Here is a 21,042-nt window from a genome sequence, read left to right on the forward strand (position 1 = left end):
GTGAAGTTTATGGTATGTGAATATCTCAATAAAAATTAAGAGTAAGTTTTCTCCTACCCTAGACACCCAGTCTCATTCCTCAAAGACGAACACTGCTAACAATTTCTTTATATCCTTTCAGAAATTTTTAAGGCATATAACTAGCATAAAAATATGTGATTATCCCTTTCCTTTTTTCAAACACACGAGGCAACATTTTATGCCCCCTGCCAGCTTTCACCATCACCCCCTAGAGGTCATTCAGGATCAGCACATGTGGGTGTGCTTCATTCCTTTCAAAGACGCATTCCGTGGCATGGATGAATCAGTTCATTAGGCACCTGCCCTCTAATGGGGAGCATTTGGCTGGTTTCCAGCCTACAGCTATTTCAAACAATGCTGCAATGAACATCTCTTGTATATGTATGTATGTATGTACTTATTTTTTATTGGAGTATAGTTGTTTTACAATGTTGTGTTAGTTTCTGAACATCTCTTTTAAACAGATCTTTACATACATGAATGTACCTGTAAGATAAATCGAAGAAGTGAAATTGCAAAGTCAAAGAATGTGTGCATTTTTAATTCTGATTTTGTCAAACTATCCTCCAAAAAGGTTGCACAAATTTACACTTTCCCCAGAGGTAACTGAAATGTCTTATCAGTGTTGTATACTATGTTTTTGAACCTTGCCAGTGTGATACATGAAAAATAGTATCTTACATTTCTTTAATTTTAAGTGAAAGTGAGCATCTTTGTGTTTGTAAGTATCTTTCTGTGAACTACCTATTTATGTCCTTTGTGTTTTTCTATTGTTAGTCTCTAAAGATACTTTAAAATAGCAAAATAAGCTAATTTCTATTAAAAAAAAGAATACTATGTGTTTGGATTAAATAACTTCCAATAAATTTGCCTGTATCCATGTTCTCTTCTACTGAATCTGTAGGTCTCCTAGAGTTTAGTATTCAAATCTTCATTTGGACTAATTCTGGTAATTTATTAATGCCCATATGTACAATTAACAAAGATTAGCTAATTTATTAATTGATTTATGTGTGGGATTATGGGAAAGAGGAAAAATGTGTCAGAAAGGGTAAAACTTAAAACCATATATGGGGAAGTACAGAACAGCTTTGGACGGTCTAACTCGTGCCAGGCAAGAGACAAAAAAGACAAATTTGGCTATTATATTTGCCCCTAACTCTATAGGCTCCACCTGAAGATTTTGCTTGACCTTCTCACTATAAAATGTAGTATATATGGGTATGTAAAAATCTGTATATGCTGGTGGGAGCGGTGGAAAAAATCAGCAGTAGTTGGTAACATAATATTCTGTGTGGTTTTTTGGTATGCTTGTAAGATGTCCCCCAAAGAACTTGTTTTAAGTGCTCTCCACTATAAATGCCTACCAGTGTTTTGATGAGGAAGTCTTATCCTGCTGCTTGTTTGGAGCCTGCTGCAGGGGGCACAAGACTGTCCAGCTGCTGACGATGTCCTGTATTAATCAACCACTCATAAAACTTGTTTTCCACAAGTACCTGGAACTGCTTCCTTTGATCCCTAAAATTGCAAAAAGAATGTAGCAATACTAATTCATATTAATTTTACTCCAAGTGATTATAAAATACTTTAATGGGATAAATGTTAAATTATTTCTAGTTATCCATTCGTTCTCTCCGAATAACTGCTCTGTTCAGTTCTATACACTGAATCACCACCACCACCACCACCAAAAAAAAGATTGGTCAGATACAATTCCCTCTTTGTAAAAACTTATCAGTAATTATATATTTTGTTCTACTGTGGTTATTCGCTCAACAGATATTTACTGAGGACCAAGTGATGCTGGGTAGTGTTCTGACTGATGAGGATAAATGTGTAAAGAGAAGAGAAATGGTCTCTGTCCGGGCAGGTTTGCACTGCATGATTCTAGAGGGTGCCATTCATATTGTGACCTATGTAGTCTGTGCTTCTTGTGGACCGAATATTCTAGTAGGGGAGATAGGTAATAAAATAAACATGTATATGAACTTAAGTAGTTGTAAGTGCCTTGGAGAAAAATAGAGCAGAGTAGGGAAAACAAGAGTATTTGGAATGCTGATTTAGAAAAAGGATGGACAGAAGCCTAAGATGACACGTAAGCAGAGATCTGAATGAAGTGATGGATTAAGCAAAATAAATATCTGGAGAACATTCCAGGCAGAGGAAACAAAAAGTGCAAAGGCTCTAAAGTGAGAGAATATTTAACATATTCAGGATAAGCAAGAGAAGAGAAGCTCCTGACAGCCAGGAGCTAGCTTAGCACCATCAGCTAGGCCTAGGTGTAGCTGGGATCTGGCCTGCTGCTTTTCTGTTGAACAGAAATAATCCCATAGCACACCAACAGGGGACAAGGCCACTATGGGACAATGCTAGATCAAGGCAAAAAAAAAAAAGCTCATTCCATAATCATATCTCAGGTCCAGACAAAAAACAAAACTATTTTGTGGTCCAAACCACAAAAATGACCGAGCATCACCCTTTCCTGGCTAATGAGTGACTGCTGTTTCTTTACAATTATAGTTTTAGCCCCTTTATTCCCTCCTCTTTAATATAAAAATTATTACAATACCAAATCATAGAATTACCCTTACTTCCAGATTGCATCCAGCCCACAACAAAACCTTGCTTCCTACACTCCTCCCCCAAATCACCTAACAGCCAAAATCCAATTATCAGTTCTTTTAAACACGCTTTTATAGAGATGAAACTAGTTCTCTCCCTCCTTGTAATGAGTAATAAAATCCAACTTTATTCTACAGATACGTTCCTGGTGGTGTTTGGCTGGACAGCAATGACTAACACTATAGTATGGTGGGAGGGAAGTGAATGAGGAAAAGAATGGCAGAAAATGAGGCAGAGAGGGCCTGGTAGGTACTGTGAAGGTTTTATATTTTATTCCAAGTATGATGGGGACCCATTAGAGGGGACAGAGCAAGGAAATGACATCATCTTATCACTTTAAAAGGATCATGTTGCAGTTTCTTTTCAAATTATTCAATAGTTCTTCTGTCTTCCCATGTTCCCAAAGTTAAATTGCATGCTCTTGCTGGTTTCTAGTGTTATCATGGATCTCATCACTTGCACATGCTATGATTCAGAGTCAATATTTATTAAATGCTTACCACATTCCAGACTCCACACATGTGTATAAGCTTTTCATATGTGTAAGAAAATCTAGCCATCTAAATACTACCAGCATCCAAACAACAGAATTGCTTTAAAAGAACGTTCTTCCAATGATCCATTTTGATATCACATCAGTATAATGATTATATTATAAATGACAGTAGTTCACAGAAAACAGTAAAGACACTAAGAACCCAAGTTCTGGAACCAGGCTGACTAGGTGTGAATCCTGGCTCCTGTGTGACTTTGGATAAATTACTTAAATCTCTCGGTTCCTCAGTTTCCTCATCTGTGATAGGGAACTATTAGGAAGAATAAATGAATTAATACATAGAAGGTGCTTAGAACAGTACTTGGCACATAGTAAGTGCTCAATACATATTACCTATTATTATGGTCATCAGCACTATTCTGCTAAATTGAGAATGACTGAGCTGTAGTATTAGTATCCTGGTGGCTCAATCCATGAGATACAAACCAGGTGGAATGTTTGTAACAGATAACAGCAGTATTACTACAGTGGATTCCCAGGTAAAGCATGAGTTGTGACTGTTATTGATGTTTATATTTTTGGCAGGTAGCAACTGTTTTAAAGAATCTAAATGCAACTATGTAATTATATATTATATACTTCCTTCCTTAATCCATATGCCACAAGAATGCATCCAGAAAATACCATGGCTGGATCAAGTCTTTTTTCAACAATTTCTCTTAGAATGAAGCTAATTCTAACAGGGCAGGTCTCAGATATTGTGGGTAAACAATCTCACCCAGAAAATGTGTCTCACAAACTCATCACTAAGCAGGGTGCCTTACACTCACATTACTACACACAGTACAGCACACACCACTACAGTGTCTTACACACACATCGTTACTATAAGTTATCTTATTAAACTTTTATATCAATCTCATCAGGTAGAAAATATACTTTATATATGATATAGCTAAGAGCTAGACAGGTCAGATGACGCATTCAATGTCACACAATAAGTGGCATGATCTGTACTAATTCCTGAGTCAGAGTACTTTCCACTACAATATAGACACAGCTATCCAAAGAACACTAATTTTAACATCTAATAAAACCAAGAGATCTAATTAAAATAAGCATTTTTACTTACACATCAAATCACAGTTCTGGATCATCAGAAATAGAAATATTTTTAGAATGGCTAATTTTCCAAGATAATGACAACCAGAAGAAACAACAACAAACAAAAAGACTGATACCAAGCAAATGGAATCCAATTATTAAAGTAATAGTTTTTCTAAGTCTCAAGGACCAAGACATTATCAGAATATAGGACATTTCATGTAAACATCCTCCAAAAGAACTTGATACCCTTTTCTCAAACTAGCTCCAGCTCCCAAATGGACAATGCTGTAGAAGAAGCACCCCTCCATCTTTCAGTACTATGTTTCCTCTCCTAATATCTCTAACAAATAAAATTTAATTAAATCCCAAAATACTTGTATAGACAATAATTACTTATTCTGAACATCCACTACTTTTAAGCTGTACATGCTATTCTGTCCAGAAGAAAACTGATCAAATGTTTCTAAACTGGGCTCCAATTTTTGGAGTCATCGTTAATTTTCTTGTCTTTTTTACAAAATCTTGCACCAAGTCTAGCCTCCTGTCAAAGTATTTCTGGTCTCCACCCCCTTCATCTCCACTCTAGTCCAGTTTCTTAGTCTAGAATATTGTAATATCACCCTGACTTCCCTCTTTCAGATCTAAGTAGAGGATTTCCATATGTGCCAATCACATTTTTAAATCTGCCATAGCATCTAATAAAGTGGTTTGCATATTGTAGGCATTCTATAAATGTTCCTGAATAAATGAAATGGCTTTCATTCCATTGTTCAAAACCCTTTTAGGCTCCTATTAGTTAATTCCACTTAAATCTAACCTTTATTGCCTGATATTCAAGATTCTACATAATCTGGCTCAATCTACCCATCCAAGTTTAAATATCATTATCCATAACCAGAATCTTGTTTCAGCAACTGATTTCCAGGATACCTGAAGTCTGCTTCTGCTTCCACATCTGCTCCTCTAGTGCTGTTAAAAGTATGCTGCCCAACCCTCACTTCTTCTCCAAACTCTGCTCATTTTTCAAGGTCCAACACAAATTCTATTTTCTCCATAAATCTCTGACCACCCACACTGATGTTTTCTGAATCTTTATATATGGTTTATATATAGCGTGTCCCTGGCTTCTAGAGTTCAAAGATCAAAACGCTTGAAATAAAATTTTGTGGTGGACATAATAAACTATAACCATCTACTATCACAAGCATGTTATTAAAAATAAAATATTTTAGTACCCCCAAAGTAAAAAGTAATTTCAGAATAAAAGACAGTATTCTAAACTGACTAAATTTAGCATTATTTTAAAACACTGTACTTATTTTTCACATTTTACCATGGATTAGGAAAATTCTGACAAAAACTGGCGTTAGTCCATGGACCAGCATTAGGAGTCCACCCTTGCACGTCTGCCTGTGGAGTGGTGGAGCCAGGAAACCTGTATTTTCAACGAGCTCTTTGGATGATCCTGATGCACAATGCAGTTTAAGAACCACTAGTATAGTGCAGAGAAGTAAATTAAAAACTAAAACCAATCCATGTATGATTGACCTTATATATGATCTTTCATTCATTTAAGTCTTATATCTTCCAGTTAAACTTAAGCTACTTAAAAGAAAGGAATCTAATACTTGAGTATCCACTTGCTCCCATCCCCCAACCAAACTGTGCCTGGGATACCGACCTTAGTGAAAGACACACTACGTCTTTTTGATTTCTTTAGCACAATTATAAACATGTGCAGGTTCACTTGCTTTCCCATGGAGTTTTACATAAGACAAATTACTACTTTTAGAAAATACTCACTTTGTCAAACGAGCCTCCTTCACAGTTTTCTGCCAGGTCTGTATCTTTTTTTCTCTTTGGCCCAGTGCTTTCTGATATGCAGATGGAAGACCCCCAGGTATCTCTGTTGTGTCCCCTTCCATTTCAAAGGGAATAATAAACACATAGAATTCACAAGGTGCTAAGAGTCGGAAGACACTAGTGCTGCTGTTCTCTCTGCACACAATCATGGGATTATCCCAATAGTTAGGCACTGTAGCAAGGCCAGTCCTGGCCATGTGGTCCTCCAGCATTGGGTAATGGGTATGAAAGGGGGCAAAAGTTACTCTCTGGTTCCCAGAGAGAATAAGTGGGCGTGTAGGCGTCAGAATGTGAAAGATGCAACCTGTTGTAGAAGAGATGGACAGACGATGGCAAACAGCAATGACTTTAACATTGTCACAGCTGTGGAGATGAAGAGCAGTCTGTACAGGGCCCAGGATGAAGGTGCTATTCCTGCACTTCTCAATTGTCACAGATCTGGAAAATGAGGTAAATTTCTCTGAATAAGAATACGATGAAAAATATCTGACTACAATATTATTCTGATGGCAAATAAAAGGACAAATCCTGGTCCAAAGAAAACGTCACAACATCAAAACACCCTTGCTTACCGTAAGGGAGACAGCAGATATACAAAAGTCTCGTTGCAACGATGAATCTTTACATGTGCCCCCACCAGAGTATCTGAGCTCTTGGCCAATGTCTGCTTGTAAACCTGGCTCATCACCACCAGGCGGTGCATCCTAGGGGCCACATGAGTATTACAAGCAATCTTAGCTCTTTTGGTCGTCCCTTCAACTATTTAAGAAAAATATAAATAAATGAGATTGCTTCAAAGAAAAACAATCAACCATACGAGGTTACACATGTCTACATGTATACATGTCTAAAATTAGACCTGTGTGAGGTTTAAAAAAATGTTAGATTTGGGTGTTGGGTATGCTATATTATTCTCTGTGCTTTTCTGTATATTTGCAATATTTCAAATTTTTTTGTTTTTTAAAAAAAGGTTAAACCTATAATTCATTCAACATTGCCTATAGATCTAAGATTTTTTTTCATGCCTACCCTTTAACGTAAGTAATGTGCCTAAGGCCATATGGCTAGTAAGTGGCAGAGCTGGCCCAACTCAAATAGTATCTTCTCCAACCAGCCTTAATTTATCATCCCAACTCTTAAATAATCTCTTTAAATTGCCATAATACTAATTCTGAACCCCTCCTAAGTTACTCACCACATCATTCCATGAATTGTATTTGGGTTCACGTCTTTACTCCCAGGATCATTACTGACAGCACATCTTCCTATCGAACGTGGTGCCTTAAACACAAACTCACCCCTCAAGAAATCTGTGCAGGCTGCCCTCCTAACACAGTCCCACCATTACATCATTGCCTTCTCAGACTGTACTTCCCAGAAAACCATCAGGATACCCTTGTAAAGAAAATTGGCCAAATGTGGAGAGGTCACATAGTACACTGTTCTTCTTTTAAAACAATTCTTATTGTTTCCTTTTATTAGAAAAGTAATATATGGCTCCTGTAGAAAATTTTAAATACTAGTAGTAAAACAAGATAAAAATTATTTGTAATCCTACTATCTAATATGTTTTGGTATAATCCTAAAAGGTCAGATGTCCTTTTTCCTCCAGTGCCTACCTTAACAACATTTAAAAACTTACTTATATTCTTTTACCAACATCAAGAATTATGTAGTATCTCCTGTATATTTGTAGGAGCCTTACATATCTGAGAATCTGAGCTCATGCTAGAGCAATAGCTTGGTTGCATATATAATACTTGGGTCACTGTAGATGTTGCTCAACCATTTTCTGGTTTTCAGAATTATAAACATTTGATATGAAACTGATTTTTTTTTTTTACATTTGCACGGAAACTATTTTTTCTTGGCCTTTGAAACTCAGAGATTGTGGAAGTATATTCTAGTTTTTTCCCATTAATTTTGCTTGGCCTTAGTACAGATACTTCTCTTTAAACTTCTATCTGGGCCCCTCTTCTCTTAAAACTTATATCTGGGCCCGAAGAAGTCATACAGTACCTGAACCTATCCCTCTAGCCATCCCTGGACTATCAGGAATAGATACATTTGCAACCACAGCGTAATTCTCTCTACTATGAATTTAAATTTCCAATTTAGAAATAGCTAGTCTGCTTGTGTCTGTGTAGCTAAAAAAGAACCTCATCTTTACACCAATTCTATGAAGTTGTAACTATGGAATGGCCAATTTCTGGTAGGGTGCCTAGAAAATAGGAAAGCTTCAAGTAAATGAGCATATGAGAGTGAGAGGGGGAAAAGAGTCCGAAAAGAGAAGAGCAGAGCAAAGAAAAAGGACCAACCGAAGTTGGAGTTTCTACTAACTGCAACCAAAACAACCTGGACTAATGAATCAACTCTCTCAAACTGTTGCAGCCTTGAGAAAAAGTCATATACAAAAGAGACGTTCCCTTTTTCTGTTTCATAGTAGCAATATTTTTTAGGTCCTCCACAAAAGACATGTGATCATTAATATACCAGAAAACACTAGGTTCCTTAACCTGTCAATTCAATTTAATATAGATTAAAATATTAATAAATACCTTGGTGAGCCCAAGCCAATTTCTTCCCAGACTTGAGGCAAGCAGATATACCAAATGGATTCCCAGTTAAAGAGGCTCTCAACCAGGCTTCCAGCTTGTAGAAAGAAAAGGCCTTAGAGGTCTTTGAGAAGCCACTTTCTGCATGTAGTGGTTGCCACAGTGCAAGTTCATAAAGTGGATATATCTTCCTGGCTCCACTCACTGTACCTTCAATAAGAAAGCTGAGTGCTACAACAGCTTCTCGAGAGACTAGACTACTGTGGGTCGAATGAAATGATGCAGTGAGTTGTTCTGGATCTACAAGCAGTTCAAGGAGATCTGACAGATGATCACAGACAAAAGCTTGGTGACTGTAATCATTCCAGTTCTAAAAAATACCAAAAGAAAGCACTTTTAACAGATCAATGAGATTGAAACTCATTGTTTCAACAGAACAGTAAGACCTGAGACTTTTATATTTTAATTATTTTGTATTTATACTTTGCCTCATCCTCCCAAAAGCATTTAAAGTGGCTATATAAACCTTATAAAGATTTTCTGTGCACGTAATAGGTATAAACAGATTCTCTCTCTACCTTAGATAATTCAAAAGTAATACTAGTAGCTAACCCTCAGTGTGTGCCAAGCACTGTTATACAAACTTTAACATATTTATAACTAGCAACAGTCTTAGGATAGATGCTATTACCGTGCCCATTCTACAGATGAAGAAATGGAGATACAAAAAGGTTCAGAAACTTGCCCAAGGTCACACAGCTAGTATTAAATATTCTAAAAGTTTCAGATCAAACATAAAAATAACCGCCTCGGACATTCATTTCATGAAGCACTAGGTTTTTAAAAAAATTTACCTTCTCAAAAAAAATAAATAAATAAAATCAAAAAAAAATAAAATTTACCTTCTCAAATTACAGAAGGAATTTCAAAATCTAATGAAACAAGGCAACTGATCTTACCGTAACCAGATTTAAGAGAAGTTATAACCTTGGGGGCTTCTCTGGTGGCGCAGTGGTTAAGAATCCGCCTGCCAATGCAGGGGACACGGGTTTGAGCCCTGGTCCAGGAAGATCCCACATGCCGCGGAGCAACTAAGCCCGTGCACCACAACTACTGAGCCTGCACTCTATAGCCCGTGAGCCACAATTACTGAGCCTGCGTGCTGCAACTACTGAAGCCCGTGTGCCTAGAGCCTGTGCTCTGCAACAAGAGAAGCCACCACAATGAGAAGCCTGCGCACAGCAATGAAAAGTAGCCCCGCTCGCTGCAACTAGAGAAAGCCCACGTGCAGCGATGAGACCCAAAGCAGCCAAAAATAAATATAAATAAAATAAATAAATTTTAAAAAGAAAAGAGAAGTTATAACCTTGGGAATAAGCTTTGAGTTGGCAGACGTACCAATAACTTGGCTTATTCATTTGACAGATATGTGATATGAGCAGTGTTAAGTGATGAATTATGCAAACTAAATAAGACATAGTTCCTGTCCTCAAGGAATTCAACAACTATGTAGTGAAATGACAATATAAACAAATAACTATAACACAGTGGGATGAGACCTATAGCAGAGATCTGTAAGATGTTCTATGAGCATGAGAAGAACAAAGAACTCCATTTGGGGAAAACAAATCTTAGTGGAGCGCTGTTTGAATAGATTCTTGATTGACGCTGGTAGTTATGCAAACAGAGCAGGGAAAAAAGCATTCTAGGCCTAGGGAACAGCAACCAAAGGCCCATAGGAGTAAAATCACCTGCTGTGTTCAGAGAAACGGAAGTTCTGGGTGGGGTGTAGGGCGCATGCTGGGAAGTGGTAGGTAAAGGTAAAATGGTAGGCAGGGACCAGTCACAAAAGGCTCTGTATGAAATACTAAGATATCTGGACTTTATTTTGTGTGCCAGAGACAAAATAAACTATTTTGTAAATAGCTATACCATTTTTCTTTTTAATAAACTCTCATTTGGATGCCAAAGAACATTTCAAAGCAGAGCTGTCCACAGCCTCACCTGCTCTTCCTCCCTCTTGCTGCATCTCCCTCCCCCACGGTAAGTAGGCCTAAGAAGGCTCCAAACAGTACAAGATGAAAACAACAATGACACTGAGAATTCACTGATGGAGTTCTGACAGGAGATGGATACAAAGGATCTGTATTTTAGAAAGTCCAGTGTAGTAGGTGGGCTATAGATTGAAAGCAGGGTGACCAAGTAGGATCTAATTATAGAAATCAAAGCAAAAAAGAAAAATGACATTAGGGCCTATACAGAGGAAGAAAAAGGATAAATTTTATTTTGGCTGCACCTCGAGGCTTGCAGGATCTTAGTTCCCTGACCAGGGATCGAACCCAGGCCCCCGGCAGTGAGAGCACCGAGTTCTAACCACTGGACTGCCAGGGAATTCCCAAAAAAAGGACAAAATTTTAAAGAGTTATTTTGAAGGCAGAATCAGTAAGACTTGACAACTAACTAGGTATGGGTGGTGATAGAGAAAGCATGGGTGGCTGGTGGTAACTTTCACTGGAATGGGGAATACAAGATAATTCAAGTGAAGGGAGATTCTACTGTAGGGACATACAATCATCTCCCAAACTGAAGTACAGGGAAACCTCATCAGAACTGGAACTGGAAAGCCATCTTGAACCTGGTTCTCTCTCAGGTCTCTCTGCATGTCTGTTCCATTCTCTTCTTTATCTCAGAGTTGTTAATCCCTCATAACTCCAGGTCACTCACGGATGTGGTAGCTATTCTGGTCCCAATGCCACATGAGCTACCAGCAAATACCTATCACCAACTGGGTAATTTCTTCAATCCTGGGGTACTGATTGGACCAGATCATCATTTCAAATCAGACCAATTTCAAATACATACCTAGGAATGGGTTATTCTAGTCAACTGTCCATCCCTCGTCCAATCAGTTGCTGGGAGAGGTCATGCTATAGCACAAACTAAAGTCACCATATACTGCTGCTTACGATGCAACAAGTCTCATGCTATGTATTACTGAATTCTCACAGCCATTCAGAAACAGGCATTATCATCTCCATTTAGCGAAAAGAAGCCAAGCTAGAGAAGTTAACTGAGTTGCCTACAATCATGTGAAATCAAATTCATTAACATTTGCAAAAATGGGAATGCTAGTAAGAGTAGAGTGAACGATTTGCCTGAAAATTATCTAAGTGATTTTTGTGTCGTTGCAGGAACTGAAATCACTTCTCTATCTTGATTAAGATTGCACATATTGATTTCGTTTTATAATTAGGAAAAGAAAGAAAAAACAAAACAAATCAAGCCAACAAATCTCTGGCTTATATAAGCAATTCAAAGTAATTTTTAATGAAGGCAAACTGTCTCCCTCACAAATTGTCCCTTTCAGAGAAAGAGATCATCATTTAAATAGTACCTTATTATGACAACTGGATTTTTCAGTCAGGTCAGGAGACTGAGATCTGTGTCTGGGACTAGGCCACTCTTCTCCAATCAAAGATGTCCTCAGGGAGACCTTGTTTAACTGTTGTATATATAAGAAGAGCAGAAACTGTAGGGTGTCCACTGAAAGCTGTCCAAGAAGAAAATAAATGATGAACACATGTCTTAAAACAACATCAACCACTATTAGATACAGTAACTAAGTAGATATAGTAAAAGAAATTCACAACAGTGTGCTGATCCTAAGAAAACAAATGTGGAAACATTGCTAGCATTGGATATGTATGTCTCTGATACCCAGATGCAGGAGTTTCTAAAACTAATTAAACTGGAGTCCCTTACTTTCTCAGAAAGCTATGTAGCATCTATGGCCATAGTCATTCTCTCCCAAAACTGATGAAGTGGAAAGGATGAAGTACATACTTTTTTAAAGTATATTATTTCAGAAGTTTACAATTACAATTAAAAAAAACCAGTAATCTGAAAAAACAAATAGATGAAAGAAAGGAAGAAGGAAATTTAATCAAGACACAGAGGTTAGTTTAACCTGATCACAGACTTACCAAGAAAGTTCAGGATATCAGTGCAACACCTGAAATTGTACGCAATTTTTTGGTGTATATGCATTTTGTGGGGAGTAGGCCTCAGGTTCTCATCAAATTCTTAAAAAGGGTGTTTGACTTAAAAAAAAATACTACTGGTCTGACAGATGTTAAGTCATTTCTTATTTGAAGAAGGGTGTGGTTTGAAGCTCAGGATTTGAAGCTCATGGTTATCCTCATATACCCATTCCCATACACATACAAGAGAGGCAAAAAAGTGAAGTAATACATCTGGGTCTACAGCTATATTCACCCTGATTCCCAACATGGCTAAAAATCAGTATGCCTAGAGAACTTAAAAATATGGATTCTCAGGATCACCTAAACCTACCAATTCAATCAGCTGTCAATGTGGAACCTCATGAATCTATATATTTAAAAAAATTTTTACTTGCTTAATTAAACTTTTTGAGGTAACTGCAGTTTCACATGCAAGAACAGAGAGATCCCATGTACTTTTTATCCAGTTTCCCATCTTGCAAAACTATCATACAACAGCACAGCCAGGGTATTGACACGGATGCAGTCAGGGTACAGAACACTTCCATCCACGCAAGGTTCCTTCATGTTGCCCTTTTATGTATAGCCTTTTATTCACGTGGCAATCCAACACAGGGCATCTGGTTGGATGAGTCTCTAGGCTGCTGTCATCTAAGCAATGACTCAGGGATCTAGGCATCTTCTGTCTTTTGAAGCCACTATTATACTAGTGGCTCCACTTCCTACCCTACCTCACCCCTTCTTTAGCCCCTAACCACTTATCTGTTCTCTATCTACATAATTTTGTCATTTCAAGAATGTTACGTAAATGGAATCATATAGTATGTCACCTCTTGGGATTGACTTTTTTCACTCAACGTAATTCTCTGATTTTATACATACTTCCATTTAACAATTATTTGTTATATTAGCGTTATTCCTTCATATACCTGCCTCTCCATGAGACTGTAAGATCTTTCTCTCTTTTGCTTTTATATTCCTAGTAACTAGCATAGAAACTAGTACATAGTAAGCACTCAAAAAAAGTGGAGCTTCTTGAAGGTTTTATTCATCTCTGTATCCACAGCACCCACTACTGTACCTAGCACATAGTAGGTACTCAATAAATGTTTAATTAATGAAAACTATAATGCCCTTCTCCTCCTGGTTGCTTGCCAAACTTTTTTTTCAATCTCCAAACCCTTGTTTAGATATTATACCGTGTGGTAGAGACTGGCTAGATGCTAACTAAATGCCTTTCCTTCCTGATCACACAATTAGATGGCATTTCCCAGCCTCCTTTGAAGTTGCATATGGTATAACTGGGTTAGTCAATGGAATGTGGGTGGGTGGGTTTACATATACTGCTTTTAAGCCTCCCAAAAACTTTCCCAAAGAAATGGAAGTGAAGGACTCAGGCCCTAGTGGGAATGGCTGTGGCAAACTGTATTTTATTTGCAATTGTTCATTTCCTCATCCTCCAAGAGGCTTACACGGCCCTTCCCATGGCCATGGGATTTCCCTGCCTCCTGTGAGGTAGTTTACCTCCCATCTTATTAATTTCAGGCATGGACATGTGACAAAGCTTTTGGCCAATGGAACAAAAGTGGTGGTAGTTTATGTCACATCTGAGCAAAAGTTTTAAGAGGCATCAAGACTTTTCTCCTGCTCTGTTGCTCTTCCCTTCTATCCCAAGAATAGACATGACCTACATAGAAGCTGTTTCTTCAGCCTGAGTCTCCAAATGGGCAGACACATAGAGCCACAGCCTGGAAAAGAGCCATAGCTAAGGTGCAGCCGAAATGTAAAATAAGCAAGAAATAAACCTTAGTTACTGTAAGCCACTGAAATTTCATTTTTGTTTGTTTTTCACCTAGTATAATAGTGGCTCCAAAAGACAGAAGATGCCTAGATCCCTCAGTCATTGCTTAGATGACAGCAGCCTAGAGACTCATCCAACCAGATGCCCTATGTTGGACTGCCACATGAATAAGAAATAAACTGTTATTGCACCAAGCCACTAAAATGCTGGGATCACCTGTTACTGTAATAGTCTACCCTGATTAATATACTTTCTCTGTGAAGTCTTTCCTTATCACCAGAATTGATCATTCTCTTCTCTATTCTATTTCTGTACTTTATGCATACTTTTATTGCACATTCCATACTATTAAATAGCACTTTTTAAACTATAGTCGATTTACAATATTGTGTTAGCTTCAGGTGTACAGCAAAGTGATTTGGTTATACATATATACATATGTTATATATTTATATTCTTTTTTGATTCTTTTCCATTATAGTGTATTACAAGATATTGAATATAGTTCCCTGTGCTACACAGCAGATCCTTGTTGCTTATCTATTTTATATATGGTAGTTTGCATCTGTTAACCCCATACTCCTAAATTATCACTCCCCCTCTTCCCCTTTGGTAACCACAAGTTTGTTTTCTATGTCTGCGATTCTGTTTCGGTTTTGTAAATAAGTTCATTTGTACTAATTTTTAGATCCACATATAAGTGATATCATATAATATTTGTCTTTCCCTGTCTTACTTCACTTAGTATGATAATCTCTAGGTCCATCCATGTTGCTGCAAATGGCATTATTTCATTCTTTTTTATGGCTAAGTAATATTCCATTGTATATATACATACACACACACACACACACACACACACACACATATATATATATATGTCAAAATATATCACATCTTCTTTATCCATTCATCTATTAATGGACACTCAGGTTGCTTCCATGCCTTGGCTATTGTAAACATGCTGCTGTGAACATTGGGGTGCATGCATCTTTTCAAATTAGAATTTTCTTTGGATATATGCCCAGGAGTAGGATTGCAGGATCATATGGTAGCTTTATTTTTAGTTTTTTAAGGAACCTCCATACTTTTTTCCACAGTGGCTGCACCAATTTACATTCCCACCAGCAGTGTAGGAGGGTGACCTCTTCTCTACACCCTCTCCAGCATTTATTATTTGTAGACTTTTTGATGATAGCCATTCTGAACAGTGTGAGGTAATACCTCAATGTGGGTTTCTTTTTTATTGGAGCATAGTTGATTTACACTGTTGTGTTAGTTTCTGCTGTACAACAGAGTGAATCAGTTATACATATACATATATCCACTCTTTTTTAGATTCTTTTCCCATATAGGTCATTACAGAGTACTGAGTAGAGTTCAGTGTGGTTTTGATTTGCACTTCTCTAATAATTAGTGATGTTGAGCATCTTTTCATGTGCCTGTTAGTCATCTGTATGTCTCCTTTGGAGAAATGTCTATTAAATAGCACTTTTTTACACACCAGCTTCACCTAATAGTCTATGAGCTCCATGAGGTCAGAGCTGCTATTCTAATCAGCTTTGAATCTCAGCATATAGCAGACGCTCACTTAAAAGGAGTCAGGTGCTCGGACCATAACATGTCAGCAGTTCATAAGCACTCATGTAACTCAATAGTTTTAATGTCAATGAAAATATTTCTCTTCCAATTACAGGGTCTCTATAACATTACTGCTTTAAAAATAAGTGAATAAGGATTGCTAAGTAAGGACTAACTCACTAAATATTTCCAAACTGGAACTGCTAAAACTTAAATGGTGCTTTGGCATCACATGGTCATTAAAACCTTAAACTGCACACTGTACAGCTAGTACAAAAATTTTTAATTGTTTATTTCCCAAAGTAATTAAACACACATACATGTACACATAAATCCATACCTGATTTCTTTGCTTTTCGACTTCATCCTCAGACATGCAGTTGGACAGAATTTCAGACCATTCCAGGCGCTCCTTCGGTGTCTTCACTGCAAGACTATCAAATATTTCAAAGTAAAGCCATGCCAGATCCTTAGCCAACTGCAGCTTTCCACACGCAATGTGCCTCCATGTAGACCAGGACAGGCGTGGGTAACCTCCCTCTGTGGCCCGGGTTCGCACATAGGTGGATATCTTCCTGAGATAGTGAAGACTGAACTTGGATGGAGGGGGGACCTGCAAGGCGCCCACTATAAAGGGTTCTGCTTTCACCCAGAGGAGAACTCCGGACTCATCCATATTATCTCTAAGGACATCTGTGTGAAAAGGCTTCTTTGCATACCTAGGAAACAAAGTTTCTTCACAAGCTAATTTGAAATAAAATGCATTTACACAGCTTCTTGTAAGGTGACCCCTCCCTTAACTGTTTTTAAATGTACTATGTCAATTTAAAAAGTGGATCTAGTTCATCAAACAAAAGCAGAAAAGATTTTTGGTCAGATCTCATTATAATCTATTTGAGCAAGAAAAATATTGTAATAAAATTATCTCACTTGAGTTGTTCAAAGTGGTTGTTCAAGGAAGTGTGTAAATGCATGAGGTATGAGATAGATGCCTGCTCAGGACGAAGAAAAGAAGAAATGGGAAAGAGCCATCCTATCACCAGAAATCTTGCTCTGTCCTGAGGGGAAACACTAGTCAAAATAAGGGGAATAAAATTTCCAAGTCCAATCACTTACACATAGAGGATGCCTGATTAAAGATCTGGACGTGTTAGCTGACCATATGAGCTCAATATGAAGCACTAGCACAGGGTGGCAGACAAAAATGCTCAGGTAGGGCTTCCCTGGTGGCGCAGTGGTTGAGAGTCCGCCTGCCGATTCAGGGGACACGGGTTCGTGCCCTGGTCCGGGAAGATCCCACATGCCGCGGAGCAGCTGGGCCCGTGAGCCATGGCCGCTGAGCCTGCGCGTCCGGAGCCTGTGCTCCGCAATGGGAGAGACCACAGCAGTGAGAGGCCCGCGTACCGCAAAAAAAAAAAAAAAGAAAAAGAATGCTCAGGTAAACGTAGGCTGCAAAAATAGATCAAGGAAAGTCAAAGCATCTTTAGTCTCTATAACAGCGAACCTGCTCTGGCATATTCTACTGTCCTTAGTTCAGATGCAATATTTTTAGATTTTGTTTGTTCATTGTTTGTTATAACAATACATGATTTTTAGGAAATATTTGTTAAATATGTAAAAATAGAAGGGGAGGAAATCATCCACAGTCCCACCACCAAAGGGAAACTAGTTAATATTTTACTGTACTTCCTTGCTTTTTTTTCTACACAGGTTAGATATTAGTTTTTGAATTGTCATAGTTGTGATAATACTATATATTCTGTATTATTTTATAATACAATTCTGTCTTATTTTAAAAGCTTAATAGCACTCTAAATAAATGTACCCCAGTTTATTCAACTGTTCTATTTTCAGACATTTCAGAGGTTTAAAATTTTTCACAAAAACAAGATAGGCAAACTATTGATCATTGTTGAAGCTGGATGATGAATACATGGGGGTTCACTTACCTATTCTACTTTTGTGTATGTTAAAATTTTCCACTAAAAAATGTTTAAATGTTTTCACTTTTATAAATAATGCTATAATCACCATCTTTCTGCATATTTTCTGCATGATCATTAATTCCCAGAGAAAATTTTCAGATGTGCATTTGTGAAATGAAGTAACTGAGATTTCTGAAGCTCCTGACATATATTACCATTGCTTTCCAAAATGATTATATCAAATTGTTCCATCAATTTGATTATATCAAAATGTTTTATTGCTATTATTATGTTTTGCATTTGACTTTAAGAAAATTCTGCTTCTTTTGGGAATTCTCTGTTCAAAAAGTAATTGACATCAATTGAGTGCTTACTATGTGCCAGGTAGCATTCTAAGTATTTCATGTTCTTCGCCTTTCATCCGCACAACCACCTGGAGATACATATGATTATCCCCATTTTCAGATGAGAAAACGGAGGCTTAGAAAAGTTAAGGGACTTACCCAAAGTCACATACTTGAGTTGGCAGAGCCCTGGATTAGAATTCAAGTCTGTCTGACTTGAGAACTGTGTTACTTACAAATGTATTTTAGGAACCCAGTTTTGGGAGACTCTGGAAAATAGGAGTGAATCCAGAAGGGAATGACCAGAATGGCCTTAAATGGAAGGTCACCTAAGGACCAGGTGTAAGATCACGGAAGCATAAACCCAAAAGAAGGGTGTGAGAGAGTAGATGGCAGCTGTCTTCCAAATTGGGAATGGTTTAACGTCCCTCTGAGTAACACCAGACGATGAAAGTTCTGTGAGGAAGATCTTAGTCCGCTCCAAAATGAAAATAGGCTGCTCTGTGAGGTACTGACTCCTGTCCCTGAAGTTAGCAATCAAAAGCCAGAACCTGGGGATGAACCCTCTATTCTAACCTCGAAACTAGAGAGGGCTAAATTCGTAAACATAAACTGGGGCTCCTTCCCTCTTCAAGAGCTCCCCTGGGATGCGCTGGGATCCGGCTTATTCAGGCAGGGAAATCGGCGTGAGGCCCAAGGCGGTCCTACCGAGGCTTCGCCGCCACCTCGTCCGCTCTCTGGGGTAGGACGCGGTCCAGGATGGGACTCTGAGTGGGCCGCCCGAGCGCGCCCCGATCTCACTTCAGAAACCGAGAAGCCCCAGCTTACAGGGTCCGTAGAGGACCCAAGACCTGGCGAGAGCGAAGGCGGCCTCCCCAGCCCGAGCCCGAGGCGTGATGGGCTCCTCCCTCCTTCCCTGGCACCGGCCCGCGCACGGTTACCTGCGAAGATAGGGGCCAACCGGCCGCATCTCCCAGCGCGCAGCCGCGCCTCGCCCGCCAGACCGGCCCGCCCCGCCGCCCACCCACTGCGCAAGCGCAAGGCCTCGCACCACCGAGAGCTGGACGACTACGTTGCTAGAGCGGCCCGGTACTTCTTCCGCGATTTGGGAAACAGTTGGCTGAGGCTGAGAGTCCTTGATGCTGGAACGTGGAGCCAGATCCGGCCGCTTTGTGGTGTCGTGCCTTTCTACTCAGGGTATTAGGAAGTTTTCCATTGCTCCACAGAGCTGTGGTCAGCCACTAGCTGCTGGTAAGGTCAGCACGCTTTGATCAGTAACAATAATGATAATGACAGTTTACATTTATAGAATGCTTACTGTGGGCTGGGCACCGATTAAAGCACCTTTACGTATCTTATCTCAGTCTTCCTAAGAGCCCTCTAAGTTAAGTACGTTTGTTTTACTGATGAGGGCTTAGAGAGGTGAAAGTAACACAGAGACCGAGCTAAGACACAAACCCCAGGATGTCTGAAGCGAGAGCCACCAGGGTTAGCTCCTTAACCCTTAGCTTTTCCTACATGTTACCGCCTTCAGGAAGCTTTTTTGGATTTCACCCATCATAGGAACATAACTCCTTCCTCTAAAACTCCATATTATGATTTTTGGTCATTTCCTGCTTTTTTAAAAATTTAATTTATTTTTTATACAGCAGGTTCTTATTAGTCATCAGTTTTATACACATCAGTGTATACATGTCAATCCCAATCTTCCAATTCATCACACCACCACCACCACCACCCCGCGGCTTTACCCCCTTGATGTCCATACGTTTGTTCTCTACATCTGTGTCTCAATTTCTGCCCTGCTAACTGGTTCACCTGCACCATTTTTCTAGATTCTACGTATATGCGTTAATATACGATATTTGTTTTTCTCTTTCTGACTTCACTCTGTGTGACAGTCTCTAGATCCATCCACGTCTCAACAAATGACCCAATTTCGTTCCTTTTTATGGCTGAGTAATATTCCATTTTATATATATATATCATCTTCTTTATCCATTTGTCTGTTGATGGGCATTTAGGTTATTTCCATGACCTGGCTATTGTAAATAGTGCTGCAATGAACATTGGGGTGCATGTGTCTTTTTGAATTACGGTTTTCTCTGGGTATATGCCCAGTAATGGGATTGCTGGATCGTATGGTAGTTCTATTTTTAGTTTTTTAAGGAACCTCCATACTGGTCTCCATAGTGGCTGTATCAATTTACATTCCCACCAACAGGGCAAGAGGGTTCCCTTTTCTCCACACCCTCTCCAGCATTTGTTGTTTTTACATTTTCTGATGATGCCCATTCTAACTGGTGTGAGGTGATACTTCATTGTAGTTCTGAGTTGCATTTCTCTAATAATTAGTGATGTTGAGCAGCTTTTCATGTGCTTCTTAGCCATCTGTATGTCTTCTCTGGAGAGATGTCTATTTAGGTCTTCTGCCTATTTTTGGATTGGGTTGTTTGTTTTTTTAATATTGAGCTGCATGAGCTGTTTATATATTTTGGAGATTAATCCTTTGTCCGTTGATTCATTTGAAAATATTTTCTCCCATTCTGAGGGTTGTCTTTTCTTCTTGTTTATGGTTTCCTTTGCTGTGCAAAAGCTTTTAAGTTTCATTAGGTTCCATTTGTTTGTTTTCATTTCCATTACTCTAGGAGGTGGATCAAAAAAGATCTTGCTGTGATTTATGTCAAAGAGTGTTCTTCCTATGT

The 21,042-nt window shown here is 38.6% G+C and overlaps 1 protein-coding gene across 1 annotated transcript; it reads right to left on the bottom strand.

Moving 5' to 3' along the window:
- Positions 1–944: 944 nt before the first annotated feature.
- TBCCD1 (TBCC domain containing 1) lies at positions 945–16,781 on the bottom strand. Its single transcript, XM_065876652.1, has 6 exons — positions 16,409–16,781; positions 12,059–12,214; positions 8,668–9,034; positions 6,682–6,868; positions 6,050–6,547; positions 945–1,539 (listed from the first exon to the last, which is right to left on the bottom strand). The coding sequence occupies exons 1-6, from the start codon at positions 16,742–16,744 to the stop codon at positions 1,410–1,412; spliced, it is 1,674 nt and encodes a 557-aa protein (XP_065732724.1). The 5' UTR covers positions 16,745–16,781; the 3' UTR covers positions 945–1,409.
- Between the last annotated feature and the right edge of the window lie 4,261 nt (positions 16,782–21,042).

Source organism: Phocoena phocoena, chromosome 4, assembly GCF_963924675.1.
Source record: "Phocoena phocoena chromosome 4, mPhoPho1.1, whole genome shotgun sequence".
NCBI classification, from domain to species: Eukaryota; Metazoa; Chordata; class Mammalia; order Artiodactyla; family Phocoenidae; genus Phocoena; species Phocoena phocoena.

What these genes read in the sequence shown, in the direction of transcription:
- TBCCD1 (XM_065876652.1), bottom strand. Translation starts at nt 16,744, where the DNA reads ATGGATGAGTCCGGAGTTCTCCTCTGGGTGAAAGCAGAACCCTTTATA. An exon ending in TCGAAAAGCAAAGAAATCAG is followed by an intron (nt 12,215 to 16,408) that starts GTATGGATTTAT and finishes CTTCTTGGACAG; the next exon opens with CTTTCAGTGGACACCCTACA. An exon ending in ATTGGCTTGGGCTCACCAAG is followed by an intron (nt 6,869 to 8,667) that starts GTATTTATTAAT and finishes TTTCTTAAATAG; the next exon opens with TTGAAGGGACGACCAAAAGA.